This window comes from Triturus cristatus, chromosome 4_2 (assembly GCF_964204655.1).
Source record: "Triturus cristatus chromosome 4_2, aTriCri1.1, whole genome shotgun sequence".
Classification (NCBI taxonomy): domain Eukaryota; kingdom Metazoa; phylum Chordata; class Amphibia; order Caudata; family Salamandridae; genus Triturus; species Triturus cristatus.
Window position 1 is genome coordinate 212851254 of NC_140586.1, and position 17482 is coordinate 212868735.

Sequence of the window (17482 nt, forward strand, 5' to 3'; positions counted from 1 at the left end):
AAGGGCTTTGCTATACTACATACAAAGAACGCAACCCTTCAGGAAGACTAAACAATTGTTCGTTTCCTTCTCTCCACCACATAAAGGCAACCCCATTTCTAAATCAGGGATAGCTAGGTGGATTGTAAAGTGCATACAAATTTGCTATCAAAAGGCAAAAAGAACATTATCTGTTCCGCCTAAAGCCCACTCTACAAGAAAGTTAGGGGCTTCTATGGCTTTTCTAGGGAATATACCCTTAGATGACATCTGCAAAGCAGCCACATGGTCTACACCGCACACCTTCACAAGACATTACTGTGTAGATGTGCATTCCAAGCAGCAAGCTAGGGTGGGCCAGGCTGTACTAAAGACACTTTTTCAAACCACTGCAACGGATACCGGTGGTCTCCGCTAAGGTTGGGTACTGCTATATAATCTATGCTAAGTGTACAATCTGCAGCTCATATGCCTCGAACGGAATATGCTACTTACCAGTATGCATCTGTTCTTGGCATGTAGAGCTGCAGAGTTGTACACGCCCACCCGCCTCCCCGGCTACCTGTATCCGTTCCAGTACATCTTATTTAGATACAACACACATGGGTTTCTCACTGTTATTACTACGCTCCATCATTTCCCTGTTGGCGAAAAACAATCTGAGGATGGAGCCGAAGCCCATGCGCAGTACGGACCGAAGGAGGAGTCACCAAACTCGTGACTTCCAAAGACTGTCCAAAGAACAAAAACAAACTGCAAACATCCGGGCCCAACACCAGATGGCGATCTATGCTAAGTGTACAACTCTGCAGCTCTACATGCCAAGAACAGATGCATACTGGTAAGTAGCATATTCCTTCTCCTCGTTAATCCTCACCTGGGAGGCGTATGTTTTTGGCACATTCCCAGGTGTACCATTTCTGATAAATCTGGGAATGCATCAACATCCATGGATGTTGCATGCGAACACCCACGCAGCACCAATGGAAATGCCTCCCTGGCGCAGAGTAATGCAACGCGCTGCATTACATTACTCGAGAGTTATGAAGTAACTGAGAGCCATGGAAGGTGACCTTGTGTGGCTTTCTAAATCTCATGTTTGAGGCATATGAGCTGTAGATCATATGCTTTAGCATAGATCGCCATCTGGTGTTGGATCTGGATGTTTGCACTTTGTTTTTGTTCAAGGAAGTCTTGTAGTCACGAGGTAGGTGACTCCTCCTTTCGGTGATAGTGTGCATGGGCATTGACTCCATCCCCAGATTGTTTTTTTCCGCCATTGGGTTCGGATGTGTATTGCTGCGCTCCGGTTCGGTACCGTTTACGGACCCCTTCGATGTGCAATCCACTACCCTCGACGGTATTGTTATCGATCGCAACCCATCATTTGACGCGCATCGTCTTACTTCGGAAAACTTTCCATTGGAAACCTCGAGGCAGGTCATCGGGCCGCGTTAGCAGTCGATGGAACAGACTCCATTTAAACTATGTCCCGGGTGTCGTGCTACATTTCCACGCACCGACTTGCACGAAGTTTTTAACCGTGCTTATTCCCAGAACATGACGAAAAAAGCTGCGGCGCGTGTCTATCCTTCCGATCGAAAAAGACACTTCGTGATCGTCCAGCTCGGAGCCACGAAATGCAGCACCAGAGCGACTCCAGTCCGGACATCTTAGGAGAAGATTTGGGCATCCAACCTCCAGCTTCGGAGCCAGAGGAAGAAGAGCAAGTCTCTGTGTCCGAAGCCGACTCTGACATGGAGGAAGAGGAAGACATCCCTGCGGGACAGCGTACCGGGAGTACAAATACCCCTGAGCCCATTCCACAAAAGATAAAGGCTCCGGTTCCTCCTTCACCTTCGGGTTCAGGTCGGCACCGACAACACGTTTCTGATGCCCCGCCCTCCAGCTCGGCTCCGAAACAGAAAGAAAAGCCTTCGGACTCGAGCCAGCCCCGCTCCGATGCCGAACCGACACCTTCGGCTTTGAAACATAAGAGCAAGATACCTTCGGGACCGAAGGTTCCACCTGCTACGCCAAAAGGCTTGGAGCCGAAACCCTCCAAGCCCAAAGACTCGGAGCCGCGACATCCCAAGTCCAAAGACTCGGAGCCAATACCATCCAAAGCCTAAGACTCGGAGCCCATATCCTCCAAGACAAAATATTCGGAACCAAAGCCTTCCAAAGACAAGCACTCGGAGCCGAAATCCTCAAGAACCAAGGACTCCGACGAGCCCAAACACACTGAGACGAAATTACCAACACCCAAGAGCTCGGAGCCGAAATCTTCGGTGCCAAAATCTCCAAGGAAAGATAAAGACACTTTCCCCAAAGAGCTTCCATCTAATGAGCCAATTTTTGACCCAAAACAGAAGAAAATTGGTTATAAATCCCAAAACAGGACATATTCAAGCAACCATTCCAAAGAAACGGAAAGCTGACTTGCCAGACGACCACCATGCCCCTCCTAAAAAGAAGAATATGGGCACTAATCCTTCTCCTCCTTACAATCCACCTCTTTCTCCTCCTCCTAATCCTAACTTGCTCAATACTCCTATCAATTCACCAAGTAGGCCTATTACACCTGAACCACAGGATGAAGGGATGTGGATCAGGATGAGGAACACTGATGGTTGGGATGATTACCACACTGACCCAAATACAGACAATGACCCTGATGTGTATCCCTCTAGACCTTACCCACCTGATGACAACATTCGTTATCTTGAGATCCTTAACAGGGCCGCTCATTACCATGGGGTGGAACTTCACAAAGAACCTTTAGAAGAGGATTTTCTTTTTGAGACACTTTCTTTTTCCTAAAGTACAACTCATACCTTGCCAATGCTAAAAGGTATGCTAAAATATACAGACAATGTCTTTAAGGATCCCGTAAGGGCTAGAATTTTCACTCCTAGAGTAGATAAAAAAATACAAAGCAGCTCCTACCAATCCTATTTATATTAAAGGGCAGCTACCCTTAGACTCTCATGCAGTCTCTAACGCAAGAAAGAGAGCTAACTCCCAAGCCACAGGAGGCACCCCTCCTTCTGACAAGGAGTCCAAGCTTATCGATGCCTCAGGCAAAAGAATAGCTTCACAGGCTGCAAATAACTGGCACATTGCTAATGCCCACGCACTGTTAGTCCGTTATGACAGGGCTCACTATGATGAGCTAGAAAAACTGATACAACACCTGCCTGACCAATACAAATCTAAAGCTAACGACCTTATACAGGAGGGTTAGCTTATTACTTACACCTCCATTAAATGTGCACTGGACGCAGCTGACACAGCATCTTGAGCAATCAACTCAATTGCAATATTACACAGGCACGTTTGGCTCAGGATCTCTGGATTTAAGCCAGAGGTGCAAACCTCCATCCTTAACCAGCCATTTGATTAAGAGCATCTTTTCGGCCCAGCTGTTGACATCATGCTGGAAAAGATGAAGAAGGACACTGAAGTCACAAAGTCCATGGGGGCTTTACAGTTACCGGCCAGTAGAGGTTTCTTTGGCCGCTCATTTTACAGGAGTGGCTCAAAAAATATGTCCAATGACCATGCCTCCTTCTCTTACAAGGGCAACAATCAATCCCCCTCGCCCAGAGGATATTCTAGAGGAGGTTATACAGGGAACAATAATAGAAGACGAGGAAGAGGTAATTCCACACGCTCTTCCCTCACAAACAAAAAATGACTTTCCGCCACTACCCCCCCGATTATCCCACTCCTGTCGGGGGACGTCTCTCCCAATTCTTTCCTGTCTGGAATTCAATCACCTCAGACAAATGGGTACTACAAATTATCGAACATGGTTACTGCCTAGAGCTTCTAAATACTCCACCAAATATTCCTCCAAGAGCACACGCAATGTCACCGGAACATCTCACACTCTTAAAACAAGAAGTTCTATCTCGGTTACAAAAACACGCTATATAACCTGTTCCCTTAATACACCAAGGGACCAGGGTATACTCCCTGTATTTCTTAATTTCCCAAAAGGACGTCTCTCTCAGGCCTATACTAGACCTCAGACAGCTGAACCTCTACATACAGTCGGACCACTTCCATATGGTCACACTCCAACAGGTGCTCCCACTACTTCAGCAAGGCGACTTTCTATCCACTCTAGACCTAAAGGACGCCTAGTTCCATAGTCCCATTCACCTTGCTCACAGAAAATATCTCAGATTTGTAGTAGACGGACAACATTACCACTTCAAAGTCCTCCCATTCGGAGTAACTACGGCACCCAGGGTTTTCACCAAGTGCCTCACAGTAGTCGCAGCTCATCTAAGAAGACAGCACGTTCATGTCTTCCCTTACCTGGACAACTGGCTGATAAAAGCCAGATCACAACAAAGCTGCATACAATACACTCTAAGGACAGACCAATTGCTTCACAGCTTGGGATTCACAGTAAACCTCACCAAGTCTCACCTCCAACCATCCAACGCGCAAGTCTATCTAGGGGCCACAATAGACACTCGCAAAGCTCTAGCGTACCCCAACCCAGTCAGAATTCGCAACATGCAAGCTCTAATTTCACAGTTTCAGCCTCAGCACTCACTACCAGCCAGAGTGTTCATGCAACTCATCGGAATGATGGCTTCTTGCATCTTAATCGTTCAATATGCAAGACTTCAAAGGCGTCCCCTACAGGAATGCTTAGCACGTCAGTGGAACCAGGCTCAAGGTCCGTTATCAGATCTGGTGTTGATAGATGGCCGTACTCATCGCTCTCTGCAGTGGTGGAACATACAAAACCTTTCCAAGGGACGGCCATTTCTAGATCCGGTTCCACAGATGGTGATAACAGCAGACGCATCCCTCACTGGTTGGGGAGCACATATGGGAAAACATACCATTCAGGGCATGTGAACTCTGTGACAAAATCAACTCCACATAAACCATCTAGAACTGCTAGCAATTATCCTAGCATTGAAAGCCTTTCAACTTCATCTAGTAGGCAAAACTGTCCTGGTTCGCACAAACAACATGACAGCCATGTACTACATACAAAAACAAGGAGGGGGCACACTCTCTACAGCTGTCACAGTTAGCACAGAGCATCTGGAAATGGGCCATACCTCAAAAGATATATCTCCTTGCAGGACATCTTCCAGGAGTACACAACCAAGTTGCGGATCTGCTCAGTCAACGACTGCAGATACACGAATAGGAACTTCACCCTCAAGTTCTCCTCCGTTCTTCCAAATATGAGGCTTACAGACATAGACCTGTTCGCCACCCACCTAAACGCATAATGCCCAAACTTCACGTCCAGACATCCACACCCATTGTCCAAAAGCAATGCACTATGGATGAATTGGTCAGGGATATTTGCTTACGCTTTTCCACCTCTCCCACTCATTCTATTAGTGGTTCGGAAACTCAAACAACACTCCCTGACGCTTATCCCAGTTGCTCCCATGTTGGCCCGGCAACTCTGGTTCACAACTTTGTTGGAACTATCAGTAGTTCCCCACCAAAAACTACACCTCTCCCCCAAGTTCCTTAACCATGCAGAGATAAGACAGCCAGATCCCAATCAGCTCAACCTTGCGATTTGGCACCTAAATCCTAGAGTTTGGCTACCTTAATCTTCCGCCAGACTATATGAATGTTATCAAAGAGGCTAGACGCCCTACCACAAGAGCATGATGCTACGCAGCTAAGTGAAAAAGATTTGTTGTTTATTGTAACAACAATCAGATCAATCCACTAGATGCTTCAATACAAAACATCATTTGTTTTTTATTACACCTGCAGCGTTCTAACTTAGCTTACATCTCGCTGCAATAGTTGCATATCTGCAAAATAGACAGCACTTGTCTTTTTTTAGTGTGCCTGCTATTAAGGCTTTTATGGAAGGACTCAAAAGACTCATTCCTCCTAGACTTCCACCTTCCCCAGTGTGGATCCTTAACATAGTCCTTATAAGACTCACGGGCCCACCAATCGAGCCATTGCACAAATGCGAAATACAATTTCTTACCTGGAAAGTAGGTAAGAAATTGTATTTCGCAAACCACTGCAACAGCCACAGTTTAAGCCACCACTTCAAAATAACTGCTTTATAGTCTATGCTAAAGCATATGATATACAGCTCATATACCTCGAACGGAAAATGCTACTTACCCAGTATGCTTCTGTTCTTGGCATATAGAGCTGTAGAGTCATATGCACCCACCCACCTCCCCGGTACCTTTACCTGTTGCAGTGATATCTTACTTAGATACAATCTACATGGACATCTCTTTTATTACTTTACTAACTCCATCATCACCCTTTATGGCAAAACAATCTGGGGATGGAGTTGATGTCCATGCGCACTATCACCGAAAGGAGGAGTCACCTACCTTGTGACTACAAGACTTCTTCTAACAAAAACAAAGTGCAAACATCCGGACCCAACACCAGATGGCGATCTATGCTAAAGCATATGACTCTACAGCTCTATATGCCATGAACAGATGCATACTGGGTAAGTAGCATGTTCCTTATAATTTGCGTCACTCTTGCACCACGTTGCGTGATGCAAAGCAAAGGGACTCATAAATATGCCCCTCTGTATATTTATCAGTACATTGTGTGTCAGTCACTGTAAAAGCACTCAATTTTGGCAGATCTTAATCTTGGCTGCTTTTCCTTAACAGCCGGATAACACTCCTGGGAACTGCTGGGCACTGCGCGGACACCAGGGCTGCGCGGTCCTGAAACTGAGCCACAGGATTCGCCCCACAGCCCTTACCGTGGACCACATCTCACGATTCATCTCTCACACAGGAAACATCAGCAGCGCACCCAGGGAACTCGCCCTCTACGTGAGTGTTCCTCACCAGTCTGCCTATTTGTGTGCCGTCTGCCCTATGTTCTGTTCACCTGCAGGTTGTGTTCTCTACTCACTTGCACTTACCTGCCTGTAATCCCTGCTCATTTGTCTTGTGTTTTTTATTCATCTGGCTGCACCTGTCCTGTGTTACCCTGTCACAAATGCTCATCTGCCCTTGTCCGTTAATCATCTGCCCGCACCTGTCCTGATATCCAGTCATGTACATTCTCCTGCTTAGTGTCTTTAACTCACCTGCACACACCTATTGTGTGTTTCCCTGTCATCTACTCTTGCCTGTTTTGTGTCCTTTACTCACCTGTACGCCCCTGTCCTGTTATCCAGTCACGCACACTCTTCTGCTTAATGTTCTTTACTCACATGCACACACCTATCGTGTGTTAACCTGTCATGTACTCTTGCCTGTTCTGTGTCCTTTACTCACCTGCATGCACCTGTACTATGTTACCCTGTGATTTACACTCATCTGCTCTGTCATGTACTCACCTTCTTGCACCTGTCGTGTCCTGTGTAACCCTGTCACACAAACCCGTATGCCCTTCTCCTTTACTCACCTGTCCTGTTATCTAGTCATGTACATTCATCTGCCCTGTGTGCTGTATTTACCTCAACCCTCTCGCCCTGATTTCTGTACTCACACTAACTCACTTATTGTGTGTTCTCATCTCACCTGAAATGTGTTCTGTTGCTCCACATCCACTGGTCCTGTGTTCTCTGCTCTGTGGTTCCTGCTCAAGTGCTCTATATCTTCCCCTAACCTGCTCTCTGTTTTGCATTCACCTGAACTGCATTCTCTACTTTAAAGCACAGTGCTGTGTAATCACCTCAGTTCACCTGCTGTGTTCCCTGCTCACTAGCAGTTACCTGCCCTGTGTTCACCACTCACCTGCCCTGTCTTCCCCTCTCATTTGACCTGTGTCTCGCCTCATCTGCATTCACTTTGTGTACTCTCTGCTCACCTACAGAATCCTCCCCTGTGTTCTCCTGCTGCCTCCGCTAACATATTCTGTGGTGTCCTCTCACCTGTACTAGCCACGAGCCTAGCCCATTCTTTCTTCAGTCACGCTTCCGTAAGCATAGCCCCCCCCTAAAACGTCTGTGTGGCTTTGTGGGCCTGTTGTGCATCCCTAAGATCTTTACAGCAGTTTGGGGAAGGTGAGAGTTTTGATGTTTCCTCACCTGAAAATCACTTTCAGGCTACTCAGAACCTTGTGTTCTCGCCTTCAATCACTTGGTATGCTTTACACAGTGGTGGTTCACACATTGCTGAACATGATACCTCAGTGCTTCCAGTGCATTATAGTATATGCAATTCAATCTGTTTTTTAAACCCCAATTTTAAAGTTATAGCAGAGCAGTAAGGTACTTGCTCAGTCAATGTGACCATTCTCCTTTTATATATATATTGTTTCCCTTTCATCAGCGAATAATATTCCTGGTGTGTTTATTTGTAGCTTGTATGTACCTGCAGCAAAGTAGCAAACTATGCTCAGGTGCAGTCTTCTTGACATAGACACCTAATGACGTTCTCTTCTGCAGGGGTGAGCCTTTTAACATTTCACATATAGGATTCTCACACCACAGAACACCTTACACCAGTTCTCCCAATGCATTATGGGAGAACTGGTTCTATATGTCCAGTGTGTGAACTGTTCCGGTGAAAATCTAATAAGTCTTAGTCTGTTTGTGTATATCTTTCTTGTCTAGTGTCTGTGTACACCTTGTTATCATTGCATTCTATAAACTCACAAAGTCAAAATCAAATCTCCTCTGACCTGTGTTCTTTTCTCACCAGGCAGGCCTGTGTTTTTTAATTTGCAATCACCTGCCCTGTGTTCAACATCCATCTGTCCTGTTTTCTATTCTGTAGAGGCTTGTTCTGTGTCCTCCTCTCATCTGTACTTGCCCGTCCTGTGTTCTTTGCTCACCTATACACACCTGCCTTCCATTCTCTACTCACCAGTCCTGTGTTCTGCACTCACATGCAGTATTCTGCATTCACCTGCCCTGTATTCTCTACTAACCAGCCCTGTGTTCTCTACTCACCTGACCTGTATTTTATATCCATTTACTTTTACCTGCCCTCACCCTTCCTTTTCTGTACTCCCCTAATCTGTCTTCACTAATCGCCAATTCAGTGTTTTCTCTTTACCTTTCTTATATTGTCTATTCACATGCATGCACCTTGCTCATTCTGCATTCATGCCCCCTGTTGGGAGTTGAATAGTGGCTCCATAATGATGTCTGCACAAGGCTGCCTTTAGTTGAAGCAAGCTGGGCCTTACATGCCCTAAACAATGCTCCAATACTTATGACTAACCCTGCCCCCACCCCAAACAGTTCTCACCTTCCCACCCCACTTCTTCACCTGAACAATAACCTTAACCCAGTGTTCTCTTCCAGGGGATCCTCATCAATAGTCATAAGCACTTGAATATTCCCACCCATGCGCGGGGACCTGGTCTCCGCGAATGGGCGGGAATATTGAGGTGCTTATGACTTTGATGAGGGTACCCCTGGAAGAGAACTAGGATTACATGTAAGTAACTTAGGCTGATTATTTGTACCATGGGCGCCAGCGTGGCTGCCTGATTTGCTCCATTAATCTCTCCTGGATTCCTTTCTTCAGCCATATCATCTGAGGCAGAGGCAGTTTCTGGAGTTTTTGCGATGTCTGCTGCATACTCCATCAGCCGACTAGGTGCCACTTCTCCTTTACCCTTCATTTTTCTCTTCTAACTTTCCAGGTCACCCGCCTGTGGTGAGACACTATCCTTCTGCATATCCACAGTCCACCGAGAAAACATAGAGGAAACAGTGGGTTGTGTTAGTTCTTTCGCTACTTGTCTTGTTGTTTTGGCTGCCGTTTTCTTTGTAACAATGTCTCGCTTCAACTTGCCTGCACCACTGCGCTGACGGTCATTGGCCGTTTTGCCAATGGGCTCCGCTGGCTGAGCTCCGCTCGCCGCACCGGGAATCCCTGCGGTACGCGTTCTTGCCGGTTTTCCACCTCTGGCTGCCATAGCTCGAGACCTTGGGCTCCCCCAATAGTTCCGCAGCTGCCAGCCGAATCCGAATGAAAAAAGACAGAAGTGGAGAGACTCGGACAAAGTCCTCCATAAAACACCCACTAGCAGCGAGAATAGAGAGCAGCTTGGAGGAAGTGACCTGATTAGGGCCACACGGGTCACTCACGACCACCTCTCAGCCTTCCATACAAATGAAGAGTCGGTTAGACAGTAGAGAAACCAAGTATATGTTTATTCAGATATACTCGAGTGGAGCCCCGTCTGCCCAGTCGCTTAGGGGTGCTGCAGAGAGGACTGACTTCAGCAAACATAGCGATACATTATGTACAATCAGCACCAGGAAAGACCCGCCCCTAATGGAACTTTCCAAACAGGTGCGGCTAACACAAAGAAGTACAGTAGGACGAGTTCCACAGAGGGTCTCCAGAGGTTTGGCAGAGGTTAAAGTTAGATATAACCTTACTCTCTAAAGTGGTAGCTTGGTCGAGCAGTAAGGCAGTATCAGAGGACAATGTTAAGCATTTGATGTACACACTCAGTCAGCAAATGAATTCACACACTCAAGAACTGAACTCGAGGCCAATTGTTGTTGTATAAAAAATATACTGTTGTTTTATTTCTAGAACCAAGCAAGCCTGGCACAGGTAAGCATAAAAATACTTTGCAGTAGTAGATTACTTGTATGAACACAGTTCAAAATTGCAGTATAACTTGTACTGATTTTGGTTACAGTTTAATTAAGCAGTTTGCAACACTTAGCAGGTATAGTACATTCGAATGAATGGGCTTTTAAAGTAAAATGCAATTAATTACTTTTCAGATTACTTTTGCTAACACAGGGCTGGATCCTAGATACAGCACTGGGACATTTCCTGCAAACAATTGAGTACATTTGTTTTAGTTAGTGGTACGATTTATAAAGAATATCATTGTATTTCAAAAGTTGACACTTAAAAACTTTTTCATATAGAATCACCAGTGTTATCCTATGGAAGGAAACTCACTTAGCAGGTAAGTTACTTTAACAATACTTTTCTTACTCAGTGCTGGATACCTAGATTCAGCACTGGGACATCTGAAAACAGTTGAGCAAATGCGTTTTGGTTAATCGTGTGATTTTTAAGGAATATTCTCAGTTTTCAAAAGTCGACACTTAGAAACCTTTTGGGAGAAAAAGTGTCAATGTTATTCTATGAGGAAAAAGAGGTTATCAGTTTCCAGGTAGGTAATCGGTCTTTTGAGTTAGGGTTCTGGGGTAAGACTCAGGGGTCTCCCAGGGTCAGTGATGCACTGTTGTTGCACCCCCAGTGGCACTAGGACGGCCAGGTGCAGAGTGTTGAGGCCCAATGTTTCCTATGGAGGATAGGGGGGCTCCGGTTGGTGGCTGCTGGCAAGCAGGCCACGGGGTTGTGGGAGCAAAGCTCCTAGGGTTAAGCTCAGGGCAATTTGGGGACCAAGTTAGCACCAAAGGGGCACCCTTAGCGGCACTAGGGCGGCCGGGTGCAGGGTGCTATTTTGAGGTCGGGTGCCCTGTTGATTTCAATGGAGATTCTCCGGGACAAAGAAACACTGCAGGCACGGGGACGAGGATCTTCCAGGAGTGACCACCACTTTGAGGTGTAAGTTGGGATGTAGAGGGTTGATTAGGCACCGCTGGGTTGGGCCCATAAGGCCGTGGGGCGTCGGGTGTAGGGGTGCCTTGGGACATCGGATTTTCTTACCCGCTTTGGTCGCGTTAGGGGGGGTCCTCTGGATTGAGGCTGCAGGCGTCATCAGGAGGCTTGAGGCAGGTCAGGGGTCACTGGATCTTGGGTCAGGATCACCGGGGGGACCTCCTCGTGGTATTTGTCTACTCGAGCTCGGGCCAGATTCGGCGGGTGCAGAGTGTGTGGGATTCGCGGTTCCTGTCTGGCACCAAAAGCTGTAGTTCAAACACATCCGGTGTTCACAGGAGAAACAGCTTGGAAAGTGAAGGCAGGCAGGTCCTCCGGGGTTTTTGAGTTTGCTGTCCGCTGGACACGCCGGGGTTTTACAGAAGCAGGTTCGATGGGAGACAGGCTGGTAGGACTGGGGTCAAGTCAGTGGGCGTTGTCCTCTTGTTAGCTCTGCATGGCCTCTCGTCCTTCTTCTCTTCTTTTTCTTGTGGTTGCTGGATCTGAGGAAGGAAGGTTCAGGGAGCCCCTAAATGCTAAATTTAGGGGCGTTACAGGTAGGTAAAGGGCAGGGACCAATGGGTCCCTTCCCTGGAGTGGGTACACCCCCTATTCTGCCACTCTCCAGTGGGAGGGGGGCAGGAGCCTGTCCCTGGTTGGCTGGGTCCCCCCATCCCCAAGATGGCGGGGACTCTGAGATGTGCTTCACCTCGCCTCCCCACCTGAGGGGTGGCGTTGGCAGGGGTGGGCACACCTCTCTCCCTCACTTGTTTTTCCCGCCGGTTCTCCCGCCCAAAGAGGTGGGCAGAACCAGTGGGACCAGTTGCTGAAAGCAGCAAGTGGTCTGGGGAAGCTCACAAAAGCAGCATGCCTTTTAAGCTTCTCCTTCGTGAACCCTGCCCATCCTGGGGGAGGAGGCTTTGCACCTCGTCCCAGGATGTGCATTGTTTCAGGCCTCCGAGAGCAGCAGGCTCTCGACCCAGGGGTCCAGAAACCTGTCTGGTGGTGGCAGCCTAGGCAGCCACTCAGTCAGGTCACTGGAGGTTGGTCGAGTTTCAGGGGGCATCTCTAAGATGCCCTCTGTGGTGCATTTTACATTAAATCCCACACTGGCATCAGTGTGGGTTTAATGTGCTGAGAAGTTTGATACCAAGCTTCTCAGTCTTCAGTGTAGCCATTATGGTGCTGTGGAGTTCGTAATGACAAACTCCCAGCACCATATACTCTTAATGGTAGCACTGCATATACAGTGCCCAGGAATGGACCTGGGTGCTGTAGGAGCACAGGGCTCATGCACCTGTACCCTCACCACTGGCATAGGGCACCCAGCTAGAGGGGTGACCGATATATGCCAGGGCAGTGGTTTGTGGGCATGGCACACACGGATGTGTGCCATGTCGACTCTTTGCTTTGTTCTGCACCAAGACACGCAGCCTGCAAAGGCAGTGTGTGGGTGTCAGGGGACAGGGCCTCTAAGGGTGGCACAATAAGTGCTGCAGCCCTTATAGGCCTTCTCTGGTCACAGTGCCCTGGGTACTTGTGGTACCATTTACCAGGGGCTGACCTGTGGCCAGAGATGCCAATTGGGTTTAGGCTTCAGTACAGTTTTTAGGGAAGGAACACAGGCCCTGGGCACCTGATTGGCAGGAGCCCAGGGCACACTCAGTCAAAGCACATCAGCAATTCAGCAAAAAGTGAGAGCATACCATGCTAGAAAGAAGGCACTTTCTCACACCTTCCCCTTCAAGTGGAGGGGAAGCCACAAGCAAAAACAGTGGCTGGGACAGCGGTCCGCCACAATCTGCTGTTCTCCACAGAGACCTCGTGGGGTCCTGACTCCACTGGCGGCGATATTGCGTGCGCCATGTCCCTTAGGGGCAGAGTGGATGTGCAATCCATCTTCACACAAGGTCGAAAGCAAAAAAAAAAAAATCCCTGCATCCCAGGCATAGATTGCCACCATCATTATGCAACTCCTTGCTGCCTTCTAAACCCCCAAAGCAGAGAGGACTCTTCCCTCCTGTCTGCCCCAGGCCCACGTTCTGCACTCACCTGCCCTCTTCTCCACTCACCTGCCCTGTTCTGTACTCACGTTCATTGTATTCTCTACTCTCAAGCACTGTATTCTCAATCTACTTGTATTCACCTGGCCTGTTCTGTGCTCACCTGCCCTGTTCTGCGCTCACCTGCCCTGTTCTGCGCTCACCTGCCCTATTCTGCGCTCACCGTTCCTGTGCTGCGCTCACCGTTCCTGTGCTGCGCTCACCGTTCCTGTGCTGCGCTCACCGTTCCTGTGCTGCGCTCACCTGCCCTGTGCTGCGCTCACCTGCCCTGTGCTGCGCTCACCTGCCCTGTGCTGCGCTCACCTGCCCTGTGCTGCGCTCACCTGCCCTGTGCTGCGCTCACCTGCCCTGTGCTGCGCTCACCTGCCCTGTGCTGCGCTCACCTGCCCTGTTCTGCGCTCACCTGCCCGGTGTTGCGCTCACCTGCCCTGTGCTGCGCTCACCTGCCCTGTGCTGCGCTCACCTGCCCTGTGTTGCGCTATCCTGCCCTGTGCTGCGCTCACCTGCCCTGTGCTGCGCTCACCTGCCCTGTGTTGCGCTATCCTGCCCTGTGCTGCGCTCACCTGCCCTGTGCTGCGCTCACCTGCCCTGTGCTGCGCTCACCTGCCCTGTGCTGCGCTCACCTGCCCTGTGCTGCGCTCACCTGCCCTGTGCTGCGCTCACCTGCCCTGTGCTGCGCTCACCTGCCCTGTGCTGCGCTCACCTGCCCTGTGCTGCGCTCACCTGCCCTGTGCTGCGCTCACCTGCCCTGTGCTGCGCTCACCTGCCCTGTTCTGTGCTCACCTGCCCGGTGTTGCGCTCACCTGCCCTGTGCTGCGCTCACCTGCCCTGTGTTGCGCTATCCTGCCCTGTGCTGCGCTCACCTGCCCTGTGCTGCGCTCACCTGCCCTGTGTTGCGCTATCCTGCCCTGTGCTGCGCTCACCTGCCCTGTGCTGCGCTCACCTGCCCTGTGCTGCGCTCACCTGCCCTGTGCTGCGCTCACCTGCCCTGTGCTGCGCTCACCTGCCCTGTGCTGCGCTCACCTGCCCTGTGCTGCACTCACCTGCCCTGTATTTCGCCCACCTCCCATGATTCACTAGTCACCTGCCCAGTGTTTTCTTCTCACCTGCCCTGTGTTCTCTGTCCCTTTGCTTTCACTTGCCCTGTTATGTACCCATGCGACCCTGTGTTGTCTGTTGGCTTACAATCTCCTGCCCAGTGTTTTCTTCTCACCTGCCCTGTGTTCTCTGTCCCTTTGCTTTCACTTGCCCTGTTATGTACCCATGCGACCCTGTGTTGTCTGTTGGCTTACAATCACCTGCTCGGTGCTTTCTACTTGCCGCCTCTGTGTCCTCAACCATCCTGTGTCTGCTCAACTGCACTCAACCTGCTTCTTTCCCATATGTACAGGGCCTCAAGGATGAAGTAGGTACGGACAAGATCCTGCTGGGACTGTTTGTGTATGAAAAGGAGCTGGAGCCCGCCCAGACCTGGACCCTGGAGGTGGGTGATCGTCTACATCATTCTTCTACCTCTTCCACCCTCTGTTTCTCTCCTGTTGGCTTTAGTCTCGACTTTAGAGTAGAACGCCTATGGCGTCTTAGATCCTTTCAAGCAGGCACACCCAGGGCCGGACAGGGACAATAAATAGGCCCGGGCACTAAAATAAATGTGGCCCCCAAAGCAGATAAGATAGATACAAAATAGTAATACCAGGTAAACCAACAGTAAGATCCAGCCCATCTGGCCATAAAACTGACCCACAACTGCTAAAATAAACAGCCCACACACTCATTTTTCGGACCAGCCCTTCGGGCACTGCCTGAGTGTCTTATAGACAAGTCAGACCGTGGGCACACCGAGACACGTTTAATGTACGCAGAGCCTTTATACCAACATAAATGCACCATGGACTCCTAGGCACGCTTCTCAGACTGCCTCTGGCTGACTGTCTTAACGGGTCCACCTTCCCCACAAGGCTCCGAGGTGCCCAGAGCCTGGGAAGGAACCAGTGTAACGGGAGCGGTTAATGAACACCGGAGCCTACACCTGTGCACAGATGAGACTCCGGACGGGGTGCTGCAGATCATTGAAAAATCTCTGCACTCATATACTCCTCTGAGGCCACTGCCAGTGTTGGGGAGCCTAATAATAATAATGGCATAGGCACAAGATCACATGGGTCAGGGGGTGGCAGTCCAACCCTATGGCTGCCCACTTATTCTATCAGGTTTTTTTTCAGACCTGCCAACATGAAAATTAAATCTGCCCTGTGAGAAGGGGTGAGGCCTTGGAGTGGCGGGGCTAATATTCTGAGAACTACCTTTGAGACCCGTCTGCCATGTGCCCCGTCACAGGGCCGGACTGGATGTAGCTGGCACCAGGCATTTCCCTGGTGTGCGCCGGTTTTCTGGCTGTGGAGGACGGTTTTGCAGCAGTGCTGCAATATCACCCCCCTGTAACAAAAGCGGGAGCGGTGCTTTTTACTGGCAGGGATGGTTGCCGTTCCCAGTCTGTCTCTGTCCCGCCCCCATCGACCTCCTTCTTCCTCCAATAAAACAAAAAACACAAAGATTGGTGGGTCTGCAGCCGATGTCCTAGGGTGTTTTCACACGTCATAATGGACTTTAGCTACTCACAGCCTCCAAAGAGGAGCTCGAAATCCAACGCTTTTCAGTTGTTTCCAGCTCCTCTTGCGTTCCACCGTGTGATTTTGGCTCCTCACCGAGTGACCGTGTAAAGAGAGCCGGAATCACGTGACACACGGGTGGCACTGTGTGAGTTGGCAGGTCTGCTTCTTTCTTCCAGGAGAGCGCAGTGCTGGTATTTAGAGCTGGACCATCATTTTTATGGCTGGGACAAGATTTGCATAAAGTTGCTCTCTGTCTGTAATGACGCAGACAAGCTGAAAACACTATGGACCAGAAAGCAGCAAAGAGTACTTACCAGTGGCTGAGATTGATTCAAGCAATCCACCCATCACTTTTTGTGCTGTTATTCAGAATGTGTCCATCAGAATACTGTATCGAGACAACTGTCCATATGATGAATACCTAGAGAATGTTGATGTTATATTCGTCCTGGCACAGCATCCTAATGCTGCTTTTACACACCAGGGCACAGTATAAAAATACTGTGCCCTGATATGGAAAAATTGCATCAGAAGCCTGTGCGTGCAGTGGATTGCGAAGCCAGTCTATCTACCTCTTAACAGATATTTTGTCCCCTAGATTCGAGTGATAATTTCTTTTTCTGATTGATGGATGCCTTACTTTCCTTACCAATGTGTCTACTGATTCATGTGCCCATACGATAAAGGTGCATGGTACAGAGATTGTCCTAGTGGGGGTAGGAACTGCGTCACTAGAGTGCCTCTACGTCACATTTTTTATACTTCTGCTTTTTGGCGGGTGACCACTTTGTACATTTGACTGATGCCACAGTGTCTCTATTTTTCCGTAATATGCCGATATACATTTTTAGAATCCTCAAATATGACATGCATGGTGTGCAATGTGTTGTATTAATATGTATATAGGGCTCGCCATACCAGTGGGGAGGTCTAAAGCTCTATCTGGTGGAACAAATGCATTATATATATAGCACTTGATACTCCGTGTGAGGTCATGAAGCTCTCCCACTTGTATCATGTTTTTAGGCACCCTTTGCCGTGCACGGTTGAAAGGGTGGCGTTTCTAGGTTGGCCTATATCACACATGTTGTGTGAGGCAAGATGTGACTAATTATACTAAGATGTTGCGAAGGACATGAGGTATAGATGCAGTTATACATGTAGGTACTTACCATCTTTAGGGGTCACAGTATCCTAGGTAGGAAATTGTTTGTGTCTCAGCAGAGTCCCCTGGTATATAGTTATACCTCTCAGCAATGTCAATGCCCTACCCATTGGAAGCGCTATTAAT

General features: G+C 48.8%; 1 protein-coding gene across 1 annotated transcript in view; it reads left to right on the forward strand.

Moving 5' to 3' along the window:
* Positions 1 to 17482, forward strand: part of LOC146833423 (sperm-associated antigen 4 protein-like) — a gene marked incomplete at its 5' end in the record, with an annotated part of 145412 nt that overhangs the window by 109041 nt on the left and 18889 nt on the right. Inside the window, 2 exons of the mRNA XM_085599902.1 lie at positions 6642 to 6809; positions 14970 to 15062. Coding sequence (XP_085456028.1) covers positions 6642 to 6809; positions 14970 to 15062 — 261 coding nt within the window. The remainder of the gene's footprint in view (positions 1 to 6641; positions 6810 to 14969; positions 15063 to 17482) is intronic.